General features: G+C 32.9%; 1 protein-coding gene across 3 annotated transcripts in view; it reads left to right on the forward strand.

Annotated features, from left to right (window-relative positions):
* The window catches only part of LOC143249244 (very long chain fatty acid elongase AAEL008004-like), a 73639-nt gene that overhangs the window by 17165 nt on the left and 37590 nt on the right, over positions 1 to 18884 (forward strand). For 2 of the 3 annotated variants that reach the window (XM_076498744.1, XM_076498747.1), the window contains exons 1-2: positions 2943 to 3090; positions 10117 to 10213. In XM_076498744.1, the coding sequence (XP_076354859.1) occupies positions 10153 to 10213 (61 nt within the window). In that variant the 5' untranslated portion in view covers positions 2943 to 3090; positions 10117 to 10152. Of the gene's footprint in view, positions 1 to 2942; positions 3091 to 10116; positions 10214 to 18884 lie in introns of those variants that run through there. The other variant, XM_076498745.1, reaches the window with a different exon arrangement.

An 18884-nucleotide genomic window follows, 5' to 3' on the forward strand; every position in this document is an offset into this window, starting at 1 on the left:
GTAGCTCTGCTGATTTATTAAAAATAAGGATTCATTATTTACGTATTATCGTATGTCATCTTTAATTATTATTAAAATAATAACAGACGAGGTTCCTTTTAATGAGTATACAACTTTCATCTGTGTAGCGGTGGCCGTAACAAATCTTTTTAGCAGCGGTGTAGTTGGCGCTAAATTTAACAGAGCAGCAACATGGATCATTGCGGGCTTTTGATTCTACCACAGGATATGCATTCAAGATACCAAATGTGTGCATTTGTGATGTCAAGACTGGGGAATGTTTTCGATTTCATACTTGCTTCAAAGCATTACCTAAATATTAATATTCCTGCTCTACTACTACTAGACTACAGTAGTACAGACCTACACAATATAACGGGCAACCATCCTTGTTTACACATAACGAGTTGTACAAAAAATACGGATGGATTCACTTCAGCTAATCTAGAAAGTTAAACATTCGTATTCTTATATTGTTTTATTGAAACATAGTATAGGAAAATAAGACATAAACGATTAATATTTACCTGGATTTCTTCTTTCCGTCATCTGCGCGGTTACATGGCAATTGCGCAATGTCAGTACAAGTTTCGGTAATAATAAATTCTATAAATGTCATAAGTAATTATCCAATGTGGGACAAAATATTGCTGTGTGTGATTTATCCCCCCCCGGCCCCTTTGAGTTTATAGTGTCATCCCTACCTTTGGCTGCCGCAAAGGAGTGGACCGTGTCGTCTTTACTCCCCCCCTTTGTATGTATTGTTGTATGTGAGCCCCTAACCCCCCTCCCTGACCACCCAAACCTTTCTACGTTTGGATTATTGATTAAGAGAAATATTTTATGTGTGTGTGTTTTAGGTTACTTATCCCACGTGACTGTATCTTTGTAAAATAAATAAAAATAATAAAACCCGTTGCTCAATTCATACACACACATACATTCAATGAAAGTATTTAGATTTTAGTCCTTAGAAATAAATTATAATATAAAAATAAATACTGCTGTTAAAAATTGCATATTTTGTTTATATCATAAACATCTATATTTGAAACTGATATTCAAAGCGTAGAAACGTATGAAGTGTAATGGTGACTGTAGCTCAGTTCCAAATACAGATATTTATTGTGTAAATAAAAATAATTGTTTTTTATGATTTTACACAAGGGCTTGGCATGGCCAAGCGCGTAAGGCGTGCGACTCGTAATCTGAGGGTCGCGGGTTCGTGCCCGCGTCGCGCTAAATATGCTCGCCCTCCCAGCCGTGGGGGTGTATAATGTGACGGTCAATCCCACTATTCGTTGGTAAAAGAGTAGCCCAAGAGTTGGCGGTGGGTGGTGATGACTAGCTGCCTTCCCTCTAGTCTTACACTGCTAAATTAGGGACGGCTAGCACAGATAGCCCTCGAGTAGCTTTGTGCGAAGTTCCAAAAAAACAAACAAACAAACAAATTTTACACAAGTGTCCAAGAAGAATTTTCAAGTTATCACAAATTTGCGAGGAAATCTGTTATTGGTGCTTCAGTTAACAGTTAAAGCTCTTCTACTTAAAAAAAACCTAATGTTGCATTCAACAGCTATTTAACGGTTGTTGGTGAGCGATATAATAGAGGCTAAGTGTGAAGGTATCTGACCAAGCTTATCTTATGATTTGTATTATAACCATTCGTTTTTGGATGACTAAATAAATATAAATATTTATGTTAAACACCCCGTTCTACTAAAATCAAATAAAACGCAATTTTTTTTCTCTTATGAACAAATCTTATTGTTCATAGCATATTTGGCGTGACGGGGATTTAAACCCGAGAACCTCAAATTACGAGTCAAGCGTTCTAGCCACCTGGCCATGCCGGGCCTTGTATATATACGTATAAAATGTATACAAATATATAGTTGTAAAATGTAACTTTCTCATTAGACTTGTTTGATTTGTTGTTTTTAAATATAATTATTGTAAGGATTTGTGCAGCATTTCGTAGCTTACATAACTCAACTGACAATGAAATCAGGAAAGAAGTAGTGACACTGATTCGTAAGTTTACTTTTATTGTCGTAACAATGGTGCCAAATGTTTTGGTTTTAAGAAATTTATAACTCGTCAGTAGTTTAACTTTTTGATGTGGTTCTCGACAAAAACTGTTTGGTTTAATACGCGAACGTTAATACTATGAATAATTTTACTGTTTAATTGGCCAAACTGATAATTTATTCCTCGGTAAGTTTTACAATTAAAAGGCACTAACCAACATCTATTAATCTACTACCGTGTTTCTCCGATAATAAGACCTACCCATAAAATAAGACCTAGTGTGATTTTTGGGGATAGTTTTAATATAAGCCCTACCCTTAAAATAAGCCCTAGTTAAGAGTGGCAGGAAGTGGAAAAAAAATTAATTTATTAATTAGATTAATAGTTAGTTAATTAGTTTGTTTAAGTATTAATCAGTTAGTTTAATAGTTTAATAATAGTTTATTTCAAATGGTTAGTTTAATAGTTTTACTTTGTAACTTCATTTTTTTAATATATCAAAATAAGACATCCCCCGAAAATAAGCCCTAGTGTCATATTTTGGAGTGAAAATTAATATAAGCGCTGTCTTATTTTCAGAGAAGCACGGTATATGTAGCTAATATTTTAACACTTCACCTGCATGGCTCAACAAACCTTTGGTTGAGAATGTTTGGCATACTATTACAACAAACTGTCTGCGTTTTTAATTTCTGCGGGCTTATCAAGCCGAGAAATAAAAACCAAAACCTGTTTGATCAACAAAAAGCTATGACAACTAAGGTTGTAGTAAAATATCCGTATTTGTTATATTCCTCACCAAATCTGTGCGATAATTTTATTTAGAATGCTATAGGATTTCCTAGAGACGTCACGCCTCATAGAAATGAATGACACGTTCACTGGCCACTCGGCAAGCCTTATCCATTGAGCATGGATGAATGTTAAATAAAAGCGGCACGACATGTCAGAAAAACCAACAGTTTGAAACGCAGTAGTGTCTGATAAGAATTAGTGCCCCACATCTGAGGAAGTGAGCAACTTGCTAAGTCAGTCAAGTTACGAGAACATACTGTACAGGTGAGGTGTTCTGAGCCCCGTCGGGTGCATTTACACGTTCCTTGTTCTTGAAAGTAAAAATAGGAAATAGATAACCGTTCATTTCCAAAACATTTTATATCGTTAATCATTATTTATTATTTCTAAAGATTATAGTTGTATGTAAGCACTAGCTAGCTCTTTAAATTAACAATACTATTTTCCAGAAATATATTTAGATTATTTTGCATATGTTTTATTTGCTATATAAGATTACAATATATTTTATCATAGAAATACTTAAACACTGAAATTGTAAGACGGTATCTAAGATAGAAAAATTATTTCTAATTAGTGTAGTATTTGTTCATAATCCATAGATTACTTTAAAAATAAAAAAGTACAGAAGTGAATTCCATATTTTAACGTTGCTAGGTTGATGGATCATTTGATAGTAGTTAAAATATTTTGTCTTCCATTTTGTCTTTTCTCTATATCACAAGAGCAAATAAACATTTAATTTTGTACGAGTTTTAATTATTGGTGTAAGTTTTGTTTTCAAGTGTGTAGTAAACTGAGTGATGTTCAAATATGTTTATAACTAGCAGAATAATGCATTCCACCGTGAAGTATGTCGGAAGTGTTTAGAGAGGTGTTTAACTTTCGTTATCGACTGTTATAAAAAAAATAAAGGATTTCAACTGCGTATTCATGCACAGTTGGAAACAATTTTTTTATTTATAATCCCATAGAAATATTTGAATTCTTTATCTGTCGTTGTCTGCTCTAGTTATAATTGATTTATAACATAAAACTTTAGAATTAACTCTTAAATATTAAGCAGTAATCATATGAAGAACATTAACCCAAAGACCATTTTAAAAATCACGTTGGTAACAAATACTACATAGTTTCATCAACTTACAGTAGCAGAACACACTGAACTTTCTCTTTTGATAAAGATACCATTTTTCTGTACAGAACATTTAATCACACACACACACACACACACACACACACACACACACACACACATATATGCGCTTATCATCGATGATATTTTAAAGTAATTTGTCAGAAACGATAAAACACTCTACATGTTAAAAACATACAGATAAAACTAAGGTGCCAACTATAGTGTAGGAAAAATCAAATGTTGTAAGTCCTTTAGTCAGACTTAACTTCATTCGAAAACTTCACGAGTGGAAGACAATGCAAATATATATATATATATATATATCATTTACCGTCTTTAGCCGGTTGTGGAAAGGTAGTTGTTTTTTAACTTTGCTTCATTTTGTGGGATTTGAAATTTAGCCCCTACAATAGACATGAGCAGATAGTTCACTGTACAGCTTTTCTCTAAATGAAAAGAGCAAGTGAACATTTATACGTCTCTAATTGTGGCCTTGTTGTCTGAAAACTTGTTTTATACATTAACTTAATAGATCATTGTTTGAAACATATATTTTGTTAATGTAAAAATAAACTCAAAAAACAAACAAACAAGAATTTGGAATTTCGCACAAAGCTACTCGAGGGCTATCTGTGCTAGCCGTCCCTAATTTAGCAGTGTAAGACTAGAGGGAAGGCAGCTAGTCATCACCACCCACCGCTAACTCTTGGGCTACTCTTTTACCAACGAATAGTGGGATTGACCGTCACATTATAATGCCCCCACGGCTGGGAGGGCGAGCATGTTTAGCGCGACGCGGGCGCGAACCTGCGACCCTCGGATTACGAGTCGCACGCCTTACGCGCTTGGCCATACCAGACCGCAAACAAACAAAGAAACACCTTTATACCTATATTAAAAATAATATAATAAATAATAATAATAAAATAAATAATATAATAAATAATATAAAATTATATATTAAAACATTTAAGCATGCCCTCTACATTCCGACACTCAGTTACACAACCCCTTTCAAACATGTGGTCAGCTTTCGGTCAGTTACCTTTTTCTTTCTTTGTGAACCTGACGATGACCGTTGTTCGCTCCTCTACGTAAAAAAGAATTCTCAACCCAAACTAGCCGTTTTTTACATATATATATTTCTCTACAAATAGGTTTTCTCGACATCACTGAGATGTCAAGCATTGATAATACTGGGGAACACTCATTTTGTTGCATTTAAAAAAAGACCTTTCTATAGTCAAGTTGAGTGTGTTGATTTCAAATCTGAAGTCGGTTTTTGTCTGCAAGGTACAGATTTTATGCAATTTGACATTTTTATTTATTTTTTAATTTTTCGTTATTATAGGAAATTATAGGAATAGCTTATCAATTTGTTTGTGTATTTTATTCAGGTAGGAATTTGCGTTTGTAACTTTTGCGTTTGTACACTTCATCTGGACAATCTCGTTTAATGCTCCAGCAGTAGTCAGCCATCATACTTTTGTCCCAGCGCCCTTGGTAGCGTTCTTCCATGACCTTTAGGTCTTGGTGGAATCGTTCTCCTTGTTCGTCACTCACAGCCCTCAGGTTGTCAGGGAACTTATCAAGGTGGCTGTTCAAAATATGAAGCTTGATGCTCATGTTGCACCCGAGATCACGAAAAGCGAGGAGCATTCTGTTCACAAGTTCACTGTAGTTCTCCGCCTTCATTAACCTCAAATTGCATACAAACTAGAGCTTGTAGAGAAAAATTAATCTCATATTTGAAATCAGCGCCTAAAACTCCTTCAGAATCAGTTAAAATATCCAATGCAACTTAAAGTTACTGAAAAAGTGTTCCTCAGTGTAATTATATCACCTGACAAGTTCAGAATGACGTACCATGAGGAAGTATTCAGAACAAAATGCAGGAGCATAACTTGCCCAAGGAATGTCGAGAAACCTTTTCCACTGGACTTCATAATTGCACCAAATATCTTAAAAGACCGATTGAAGATGCAGTCAAATGAAGTTAAATCCGTTCAGAATTGTCCTTTGTCAATGAGGATCTTTAGGACTGTACTTATAGTACAATTTTTTAAAAATCATTCTTTGATATAATTATATAAAGTACTTGAAAAACCAAATATGTTTTGTTAGACAGCTGATTGTGAACAAACATTCAACAAACCGAAGAAAAAAAATTAATTACTACTCTTGCATTACCGTACTAAATCCTCGAAGATCCTCAGATATTAGACATAGATTCTAGTTATTTTGTAGTAAAAACAGTGTTATCATAAGTACAACAGGAAAAAAGAACATGTAACAGCAAGCGAATAATTAAATGCTACACAACTATCGTACAACTAGAAAAGAGCTAATAGTTGTTTCAGCATTAAGTAACTTCCATTATTAACTATACAGGCAAATTTTACACTTTTAACTGAAGCATGGAAACGCTGAAGCATTATCCTATAAGCCATTCTTTAACGGAGAATGAGAACATTGTGAAAAGAAGGAAGCTGGAGATATTAAAGACGACCGACCTTAAGTACAAATATGAGTTTATTTCTGTTGTAATACTATAGTTAGTCCTGAGCTTTCACAGTTATTTAGAATAGTCATTATAATTAAAATTTACTTGATGTACAACAGATGTGTGATTATAAATTGCTTCAAATATTTGAAGATAAATTGATAACTCACTACACATCAAAAGTACTCAGCCACAAAAGTCTATAAAAAGATTTTTCTTTTACTAAAATTCACCACATAGTGTTATGACTTGGAGATGACTTATTTACTTCAGAAACATTACGTATAACAAACTATACATAGTTAATGGATCATATAAACATGCATTTGGTGAATAAAATATGTATATCTCATAATTTTATATTAATCTCAGATACGAAGTTTAAGGAAAAGCACACAACAGTGTTAAACAAAATGAAGTTAATGGTGGCATCAAACAACATTAAGCTTTAAGGAAATTGTTCCACATTAAACACAGCAGCGGATGGTATATCTTATGTTTTTGTAGCTCTGAGATAGATAGATATTTCGGGTCTAGATCAGGAGTGTCCAAACAGTTCAACTGCAAATATACAATATAAAATGCAAAGAAACTATGATCTCTTATTGCAAAAGTAGTTGGTGGCATCTCAGTTCTTTGAACTGTACTGTTTGTAATAGCAAAACTGATCCATCGTCTTACAGGAAATATCACTTATAAATACCTGTATCAACTACCCCTCGGCTTTGGTGAGTGAAGCCTCCGTATGACACAAGTTCTTTCCAAAATCCTTCAAATAGGCTAATGGATTTGCTTTTAGTGCAGCAACTTTAGTGCCTAGCCTACTTTACTAATTGTGTCACTCCCAGTTAACACATGTATGACAAGCAAAACTTTACACATTTTTTTTACTAATTTCCAGAGTGTGAAAAGGTATAGAACTTGTAGTATCTTCTACACTGCCGATCATCCACAGTTATTTCAGTCCACGATGTAATAATGAATGCTTGGGGCCAGAACACTAGTATAATTGGACAGTATAACAATACCTTATGTCATTTCTTGTGGTTCAGATTCCTCAATATCAGTTTGCAGGTCTGGTTATGATAAGCCTACTTCTGTAATGGGGAATCCTCCGAATTTTCAATGCGAGTGGTTATAATACAGTATTAGGCTTCTTCAAATGGTTACAACTGTTTCTTTCTGCTTTGTAAAGTGAATTAATAAAGTCACAAATAAGGAAACTTTTTTTATTAAATCAAGATAAAATAATGGAGCATTTACTCATTATGAATAACTCAAACAGCAAATCATGAAATATTTTCTTTGTGCTAATCATTGTGTTAATATATTTTAATATGTTTGATATTCATTTATTTTTATCTGGGTATATTCTTGAAATAATTTGAATATTTATTAAAGTTCCAGTTACGTGAAACATACAGCTTTAACAAGATTCACAAAACATATCCCTAGACACCCTTGTCTCTTGAAAGGGGCTTTACTTCATGTGATGGTGGCCATTTTGATTTTCCCAGACAGTTAAGGACTAATTTAATTTTTGCATTTTTATACCATAAATAGATTTATTACCTTCCAAAACCTATGTCTAGACACCTTAGATCATTTAGTTATCCGGTGTAGAGGATGACTTATGCCTATTTGCCCTTCTCAGCGACTATATTGGAGACCATCTTGAATTTCTCCCTTATTACTAGGTTTCAAAATCTCTACCTATGTTTCTATGAATCTTATATGATGCTGTTCTGATATATGAAGAATAAGTCTTCAGGCATAAAAATATCCATATCACCGCCCTTAGTCATATGACTAACTATAAAGTAAATAGAGAAAGAGTATAATATAAAAATACCAGCCTGGTGGGCTGAGTTAATTAATTAGTTAAGTGTACGTTAGTGATGCAGACAGTGAAAATTTGTTCGTCAGTAATCAAGTTAATGAGTTCGCATGTTTGTCTTGAATTTCTGCAAATAAAATTATTTGTGAGTAAATGCACATTAGTATTGGAATTTCTTTTGAAACGTTGTATGTGAATGTAGCCTGTAGCAAAACATTGATGAAGAAACAAATTAATTAGTTATCATTATGAGACTGGACTTCGCATCAGTGTTATCAAATAATTAAAAAACTCGTTTCAACGACTGAACACAGTCTAACTACAGTACGCAACTGTTTCTGAAAACAATGAATAGCACAACAATATATAAGAAAATTGTATTACGACTTTTTAAAGAGACAGTATAATCAGGTGAAAATATGTCTTAGTATAATTTCGGATATTACTGTTTACGTGAAAGAATAGCTTTAAGGCAAAAAATCATTCTCATAGTATCCAGAAAAGATTTCTTTTTGGTTTTTTTCAGAGCCTGTTTATATTGAGGTTTTCTCTAATGATGGTTTATCGACGAACCTTTTACTGTCACTGTTCTTTTCTCGTGTGCTTGAGTCAAAGGTTTTCGGTTTTTTTTTTTCTCAAAACCATCAATTGTTACAAACATACAATATTAATTCCGTTTTATAAATGAAAGTTTTATTTAAAAAATGGTAATACCTGTTACCAGGTAAAAGATACCGTAATGTTGTTAATAATATATCACGTGTTGTTGACAGGATGTTTTTGACATTGTGTTTTTTAACTTCTGATCCAGTTTAACCAGAAGAATAGGTGTATTGCTTTGTTAATTATTCTATAAGTTTTTCATAAAAGTTCCACATAATTATAGTTATCAGTTACATACTATTAAAAAGTTGGGCTGTAGCTCTTTCTTGATACCTGTCATATCTTAACAAAATTAAACATTTATTTCATATGGGTAAGAATGTACGTTTAACAGCTGTTTCATTTTTGCTATAAATAAAACAAAGGTTGCACGTTTCATGTCAATAAACTAATATATGTAATGCGTGATAACTGGTGACGTAGCTGTGCAACTGATATATGTAATTAGCACAAAATGAAATAAAAATAACTGAAAACTAAAAGAGTTTCAAGGACGATTAACGTACTGTTCGGATATAATAATAATAATTATTATTAAATTTTCTAAACTTTTATTTCTATTCTGGGCTCAGCCCGATGTGGCTTTGTTATAAGAAAAAACACAAACAATTTTTCTATTCCATAAGTATATCGCATTTTCTAACATATTAACATTTCCCTAAAAGAAGAGATATTTTGATGAAAGCAGTTTGACAAAGAGTTTCTTTGAAAATGCACAATACTAAATATTTAAAATAGTTTATAATAACCATAATAACCCACTAAATATTGTAACACTGTAAAAAGTCACACCACGATATCGTCTAAATAATTTATTGACAACCGAATTAAACAAATTTTGAAAGAAAACACAAATCTCTTTTAAAACTGTTGTTTTTAAGAATTTAGTGTGATAAGAACTACGTAAATAACTGTCTTAGAAATTAATTTTTAAACATTAATTTTACACAACCCGTCTTTTTGTCATCCTTGTTATAAAGCAGAAAATAACTGAGTTACTCTGTAGGCATAAATATTTACTTTTCGTAGTTAATATATTTGCTAGAATTTTTTAATACCATTAATAAGAACTTATATAGAAATGTTTTAAAAAAGGAAATATCAACTTAAAAATTAATACGTGTACAAATATGATATTTTGAAATATAGTTTTCCCAACACCATTGTTGGCCACTTGAACTAAGTATGTTGTCTCAGTACTTGGAAGAGCCGGTTTATTGGTATGACTGGATGATGTCGAAAGGAGGTAAGTCTATTTATATTTTATCTTAGTTTTCCTGTGGTGATTTAGTTCAGTCATGTGAGGTGTTACTGAGGGTTACAACTAGTTAAGAAGGAAGCTAGATTCACCATTGCATTAAAGAATAGATGAATAAATGCATGTCTCTAAATGGAACTACAGAAAAAATGCTATCATTAAAAGTTGTTTTCCCCGTAAATTTTTTTAAAAAGTTGTTTAACCTCATGATGCATGTTTGAGGCTAGTATCCCGACGAGTCAGCTGTAAGTATACGGACTTACAACACTAAAATTAAAAGCTCGATTCCCCGTAGCCTATAAAATATACAGCTTGTTGTAGCTTTGCGCTAATAACGAACAGTTCCCCGCTATGGATTTACAATCCTAAAATCAGGGGTTCGATTCACCTCGGTGGACTCAGCTGATAGCCCGATGTGGTTTTGCTATAAGAAATCATACACACACACACACACAAATCATTTAAATAACGCATTAAGTAGTTTATCGTACAGAATTCATGAATATATATATTAATGGGATTTGCTTCGTATCACAGAAATCGTTAGCTGTATGTTAAATGCTGCATTACATTAGACTTCCAGACTTTTGTTTTACATAAGCTTGATTAAGAAAGTGGAAGATTCTTTTTTCGTATTTCAAGTATTTTATTAAGTCGTTTCTATAACTACAAAATAACGTCATCGTGTTATTATTTCTTGGAGTAATGTTTTTCTAGTTTATAAATATGCTAACACATTATTATTCTGACTGAATTATTCTGATAGTTAAAGAGTGGCAGTTTACCTCATTATTTGTTTCAAAAATGGACAAAGTCTGACGCCCTGACTGACCACTTTTCCCCTAGTCAGTAAATCAAAATTAGAGTCAACTATACCTGGACTTTAGGAGGTCTCTGATCGTTTAGTCCAAATTTAGCGTACAGTACTGTTCAAGGTAAAACTCCAAGTACTAAACTGCTGGAACACATAACATTTGAGGTTGATGAAGGCTACGACATAGCAGCTAAAAGTTAACATAAATCTTTATAATAAATGTAAAGTTTACCTGTTTATTGTTTATTTGTTGGGAAAATTTTCGATATATTATTGATGAGAAAAACTTTGTTACAATACTTAAAAGAAACATATATTATCAGCTGTATTAGTTTTTTTTAGCGTGAAATATTTATAAACTGGTTTTACTGTCTTTATTTTATAACTTTTAAAATATTTCTAATAATTTCAAACATTGTTAATTCAGTTTTTGTTAAGATATTATCATTAATTAAAAATCACAATAAAATGTTGTCTTTTTATGCTTTATTTGCATTATTTTACGAGCTTTCACAGAAAAAAATGTTAGAGCTAAAAAGCTTTTGAAATAAATAATGCTTAAGCAGATCAATAGCATCACTACTTTTTGGGTTTGTGGGTCTGGAGTAAGGTGGGTTCCATCACACCAAACATATTCGCCCTTTTAGTCATAGGGCTGCCATAATATGATGACCATTTCCACGATTCGTTGGCAATGGTTGGTGCTGACTAGCTAGATGCCTTCCCTCTAATCTTTCATTGCTAAATTAGGGACGACTAGCGAAATGGAGAGGAAGCATCAGGAAAGGCAAGACATCATCATGATGGCTGATTATTTCTTGTTATTGAAACAAGTTGCTCCAGACGCAATACATAAAAGAAAGACCAAAACTCGTAGTTTTGAGACTAAAATACCTACATTGCACAGAAAACTTAGGATGAATGATAGTAGATATTCGTTTGACATCAGTGTTTTTTCTTTTATTCAGTTTGTTTGTACTTTTGTTAACACAGAGAATAATAATAATAAATGTTTATTTTAGTAAACGAAATAATAATTCGTTTAAAGTAAGAGTTTTTCTTTTCTACCGATTTATAAAATATTCTTAAAAAATGAAAAAAACTAATATTGTTTACGAAATCTGAATAGCAGAGACATGAAAAATCCGTTATTAAAACCAAAACAACCTTCATGAAGTTCAAATTCGCAGCGTGTGTTATTGTCATGGGTCAAAAGGTTTTCTATCGTAGCCATCGACTTCAGTTTACAGATAAGGGCATAGCTCAAATTGACTTATGGTGCGGTTTCAAAGATAATTATTCTCCTGAACACTGCTTTATGAGATTTTCCGCTTGTATGAATATTTACAACATTATATGAAAATTTCGCTATACTTGTATTCTTTCCAGAATAAGTTTACCTGATAGTATTACCCTGTCAAATGTTCAAAACTTCACCATGATCCAAATGTAAGAGTACTAAATATGTCGTTGGTGGCGTTATTCGTCACATATATTTGAAGTGATACGACACTGCATTAATATATAGAGTTCCTGTTGTAAAATGCGATTTATTTTTGTATTTCTTAATTATATTCTTATTTACCCTTGTTACTGCTATTGCCTCCATTTATTTATAATACCGAATCACTATGTACCATTGGGATTGATTTGAATAATTCGGCAAAGAAGAATAAGAATAAATAGGTATGTGAACTACTTGAATTATTTATCCTTTATTCCCTGATACTGTCCTCTTTCTGTAAATTTTGTTAGTCTTAAGCCTCATATTTTAATTACATGAGCTGTTCAGGTACAGAGCACCATACGTTTTCACGCTGGTCAAGGCCTACTTTTATTGGCAGCAGTACCAAATAAATGTATCATATCAGCATTGACCATTCGAAATAAACAAATAATATAAACATCTCACATGAGGCTTGGAATCAAATAACACGATCTGTAGCACTGGGTTCAATCGATAAAGTGAGATGAGTGTGCTCGAATCTGGACATATCAGAGTATATTGACAGTAAACATTTCATAACTGTTATTGTTTTACTTGCAGTTAAGACGGCCCGGAATGGCCATGTGGTTAAGGCACTCGACTCGTAATCCGAGGGTTGCGGGTTTGAATCCCCGTCACACCAAACATGCTCGCTTTTCAACCATGGAGAGATTATAATGTACGGTCAATCTCACTATTCGTTGGTGAAAGAGAATTCCAAGAGTTGTCGGTGGGGGATGATGACTATCTGCCTTCCCTCTAGTCTTACACTGCTAAATATGGGACGACTAGTGCAGGTATCTCTCGTGTAGCTTTGGGCAAAATTCAAAATAAACCAAACCAGTTAAGACTGTTAAAACAACCCAATTTTCAGAAACAAAAAAGGTTTAACTTGTTTTAAACTGTAGCTGTAATACACCAGCTTGAACAGTAGCTTTTCACGGAAAAACCAACCCATACCTCTTCACACTCAGTAAAACATTAAATTAATTAATAACCCTCAAGATCCCTTACTTACCATTTTTATTCCATTTGTATCTACAGTAATTTACAAAAGATAATTCCCAAGAAATTTAAAATCAGAATTTATTTTAAATCTGACAATCGTCTCTGAATGTTGTTCACACGAAAAAGCAAGCAGCCTGGTAATAATAAGAAATGAAAATATAATTTCCAGTATTCCTTGCAGTTGTAGTGAAACCTACATTGAAAAAAACAGGAGTAATAATCATTCAGAAACTAAAATAACATGTTGATGTAACAAGGTTCTAACCATCAGAAAATCCCAACACAAGACATTCGTGTGAACAGAAATGTTACAAAATTCTAGCTACTGCACAACTCTTTAAGCTTAGAAAAATTAAAAAAGCTCTCAGGAAAAAGCTAAATCAGTTAAACGCCAGTGAAGAACAAGGTCCAGAAACTAACAATATCTTAGGTTTGTAACCATATACTACAGAAATCTAACAAACACAGGATTAAACAACCGTCTCAATACCCAATCATAGCCGAAGCTCTCCTCTGAAAACCATCATACTGTTTTAGAGTTTCTTCCTTTTTTTCACAAAACACAAATGTCAGAATGGCGCAAGATACAGAGAAAGTGACCTTCAATCACCAAATGGTAACCACCAATTTTACTCTAATTTATCGATTTATTAATACATAGTACTTGTGAAATCCTGAAAAGGTACGGTGCTTTTTCTAAACCTTTCTTTCACAAGAGGGTCAAACACGAACAAATATCAGGAAATATATATATCTTAGTATGAAGGCCCTCTCAAAACGTTCACGAAGAGCTTTGTTTTGAATCTGATGAGCTTTTATCTACGTTGTAAGGTTCTCGTCAAATTGGGATAATGGTTTTCACGTTTACTGTTTGGTTTATTACCAGTTGATATTCTATTTTATTTCCAAGGTTGCGATGTCTCAAGTTTATTTACCAACTTTTTGCGACTTAAGAAATGATGATTTATTATATCAGTATTTTGTTTTGTTAGAAGATACTGAGAAAATACGTGTACCAAAAACATTGCATCGAAAATAAAACATTGAATCACTTAAGATTAAATATTGAACACATTTTCTTTGTATTTCTTCTCCATTGACAAGTTGTCGTAAGAAGCTTCTCGTAAATTTTGCTTCCTTGTCGATTTTCAGAAAGTCAAATGTTTGCAGTTGTAATGGACTCATTTTAACTTATAACTCTTAAACTTTTGAGTCAGTTTTTTTGTCTTTTTATTTTGTGTTTTTGCCTTTTAAACGGTTTTTCTATTTAAAGTTAAGTTGTCTTCGTGAGAAGTGTGCGTGTTTTTCTTTCATTTTCTGAAACTGCAACAAATAGTCGAAGGATTCCCTTTGTTGTACAATCTAATATTGCAATAATTGGACAAAAAAGCGCTCTTATGTTTTTCTTATTGGTCTTTTTAAGATCACTGTTTAGTCACTATTGAGTTATTACTACTTTAACTGTCACTTCAATAGCAATTTCCAAGAGAGGTAATACTATAAATGTATATAATGATCTTGAAAAATGCATAGTATTATAAATGTATATAGCGATCATGAAAAATACAATCTTTGCTAAAATCGTTTAACTTACTTTGAAATCCACATATTTTGATATTTTGCCACACAATGGGCTATCTGTATTGTGCCTTCTGCGGGTATCGAAACCCAATTTTCAGCATTATGAGCTCTCACACTTGCCGCTGAACCATCTAGGGCGCCGGTCTATTTTGCAATTTAAGGTTATTTTGTCAATGTTAAATAGAGATACCCTTGCCCCTGTAGTAATAAAATACAGTCACATTACGAAAACATGCTATGTAATCTATTGAACAGCTTCTATTCAACCATGAATTGCCAGTTATTTGGTATCTTCTACTTTCCATATATTTATTTTTCATTGGGTTATGATAAATAAATGTTACAACATTTAAGAAAGATTATTCTTTTAGGTTCATATTTTCTTTATGGCAACCCGTCATGCGTAGTTTGAAACCACAGACTAGTAGAGGATTCGAAGTCAAGTCTATTTTATTTGACAGATGTTTTAGTCGTGACAATAAAATATATTTGACTTCTTGATGTAAAAACTTAATAAAATTAACTTTTGCACGTTTAGGTTTTACCCTAATAGTAAACTATTAAATAGCTAAATAGCTCTGTCAAATGATGTTGATGGAAATAAACTACAATACATCTGAATGTATCCGAGAAAAACAAGCTAACGGATAGAAACTTGTTTTTGCTAAAATAAAAGATGTGTGGTATGTGAAGTACTTAAATAATTTAGTTCAATGGCAATGGTTTTACTTTGTCTAACGAGATTCAAATGAACCACCATGCATTTGTGAATATCAGAATACTCACAGCCCAGTGGACTGAAACCATAACTTGACCCAAAATACATCAGTTTTGTTAAAATTAAAGCTTGATACAACTGAAGTAGCTGCTCTTTGCTATATTAGTGTGAGAAATTACATCAGCAGGTTTAACGTAATGTAATGCTTTGTTAAGTTTATAGTTCAAATATGTTTGTATATTTAATATATGTTTTAATTAGTTAACAAATAAAGATTGAATTGTCCTTAAAAGTAACCTGATTTATTATTTACAGAGACATACGCTTTATGATTCTGGCACAGTCGTAATAAGTTGATTTTTTTATAATTATACACTCGGAATTTGATTGGTTTACCTTGTCATGTGACAATACTCATCTTTATCATACGTCACACATTTCTTCAAAAACATTCTATCGTAGATTATTCACACCTCTTTACTTATATTCTTCGTATCATAAACTTCATCACAGATAAAACATTCCTATATACATCATATACACCATATTTGCCACTGTGCGCTCCAAATTTCATCATATATGTTTGAACTAATGAACTTTTACTAAACGTCTGTTATCTTTTTTCAAGCCATAGCAAGATTCTGACCAGCAAATAATGAAAACACTTTATTATGTTACAGGAAATGTAGTCAGTTATTTGTTAGAAACTGTTGTAGTTAAATTTAATTTCTCATCCTTAGTTTTAATTGGTAAGTGGTGCATTTTGGTTAAAGATTCACTTATAATATAAACGAATAACTCATTATTAAATGAACCAAGTACCCTTTTATATTTGTAATATAGAACATTACCTTTTCATATAAATCTTCACAGTAACAGACTACCACATTAATCAATTGATCTAGTGCTATTCATTTTAACTGATGTAATCTTGTACTGCACCATTTTCTTTACTTTTTTTTTGCCTACACTTCATTGTTATTATCCTATGTTATACATCTAAGCCACGAAATGATATAGTTATATTGTTGTGTATATTGCTAATAAGGTTTTAAAAGTGAATAAAAATATATATATTTAATTCTAAGAATGTCTACAAGTCATTTACATGAAACTCGGAATTTGGGGTCATTTGCCGGTTATTATATTCAAAACATGTTCCCGTGATGTGCCACTTCCTTTACTGAGTAAAAATCAATATAACTCAAGTAATAAAAACAAAGACATAAAAAGCAGCATTTTTTTTAATTAAGTATTCCGAGAGTCATCCTAATTCCAAGCACGTTTTCTGTTTCTTTCTTGTTGAGCGCATGAACATGCCTAAATAGATGCTTATTTTTAAAAATATATTTTACAAGTTTTAAATGATTACGAATAAAACAAATCTAAAAATAATAATAAACATTGCATGAATATTTCTTTGACGTACTTGCCACTGAGTTTGAGTTTAACCGTTAGAAATATGTAATAAAAGCAACTTATATAACAAACTGATGTGGATGCTAATCAGACCGTGACATAATAATCGTCATTGCTGTTGTCTATAGACCGAATTCATTAACCCTTCTTTGGAATAAAAACTTTTAATGCATATGCATTTTCTTAGGTTATTTAGTTCGAATTTACAACGCAGAAATCCGGGATTCGATTCCCTGTGGTAGGCAGAGTACAGATAGTCTATTTTGTGGCTTTGAACTACAACAAACTTACATCATTATCCCTTTTCCTGGAGAAAGTATCGTTTTGGGCCCGAAAAGTGACAGACATGCACAATCCTTCTGTTATCGCGTTAGGTCAAGACCTAGAACAGCCTCCTAGTCGTTGGATATGTAGGACTACTTGGAATAGTATAGTGTTCATTTCGAGGTGTGTTGAAGAAGTATCATAATGTTACGTCCTCTTATTCTCTCTGTTAACATAAAATTTCGCTACACTTCTATCCAGCTGTAGTTCTTGTTACTTACCCTCCTCCAGTGTTATTCCTCTATTTCCAGATGGTTATTCAACACTTTGTCTCCATCTTGTCCTTACGACTGGTATCCATCCCGTATACTTCTTCCCGTACCTATTTACATTTGTACGTTTAACATTGCTCCTCTCAGTAAATTCCAGTACTAAATCCACTCCAAAACTCCTCATTTCTTATCATATCTCTATAAGTAACTCCATATATGAATATTAAAGTTGTCATCTCTGCTCCCTGTATTTTTTTTTTTTCCTTTCCTGGTTAACACCCATGCTAATTTCTGCTCAAGCTTCTACAACAAGTGTTAACTCATACAGAAGCCTGTCCTTAGCTCTTATGACTGCTAGTTAGTGAAATTCCTGGTCTCTTGCTCTCGTCTACAGGTTTGCTAACACTAGACCTGATCAGACTGGGGTAGGCTTCAACTTCTACAACATTGAACTGTAGTTTTAATATTTCCACAGGTAAAATAAACAGGATGTGAACGGATGAATTTGTTTTAAACTCAAATGACGTTTGTTGATTTTTTGTTTGTTTGTTTGGGAATTTCACACAAAGCTACTCGAGGGCTATCTGTGCTAGCCGTCCCTAATTTAGCAGTGTAAGACTAGAGGGAAGGCAGCTAGTCATCATCACCCACCGCCAACTCTTGGGCTACTCTTTACCAACGAATAGTGGGATTGACTGTCACATTATACACCCCCACGGCTAGGAGGGCGAGCATGTTTAGCGCGACGCGGGCGCGAACCCACGACCCTCGGATTACGAGTCGCACGCCTTACGCGCTAGGCCATGCTGGGCCAACGTTTGTTGAATACATAAATATGTATCAAACATAAAATATATGTTTCCAGTTGGGCTACTTCAAAGTTGAAAGTGATATAGCAAAATTGATGTTTATTTGTTCTACAATACAAAGAAAACGAATGCTAATTTGTTTCCTAATATTACAGTAAACTTATAAAAAGTAGAGCAATGTTGTAAGTCACGGTTTGACTCTTTACGACAAATGTTTAGCTTAATTTTAAAATCTTTCAAGTGTTTCATATGTCTCACTATGTTCAGATAGTTTAAACAGTTTTGTTG

This window comes from Tachypleus tridentatus, chromosome 4 (assembly GCF_004210375.1).
Source record: "Tachypleus tridentatus isolate NWPU-2018 chromosome 4, ASM421037v1, whole genome shotgun sequence".
In the NCBI taxonomy this organism is placed as follows: Eukaryota; Metazoa; Arthropoda; class Merostomata; order Xiphosura; family Limulidae; genus Tachypleus; species Tachypleus tridentatus.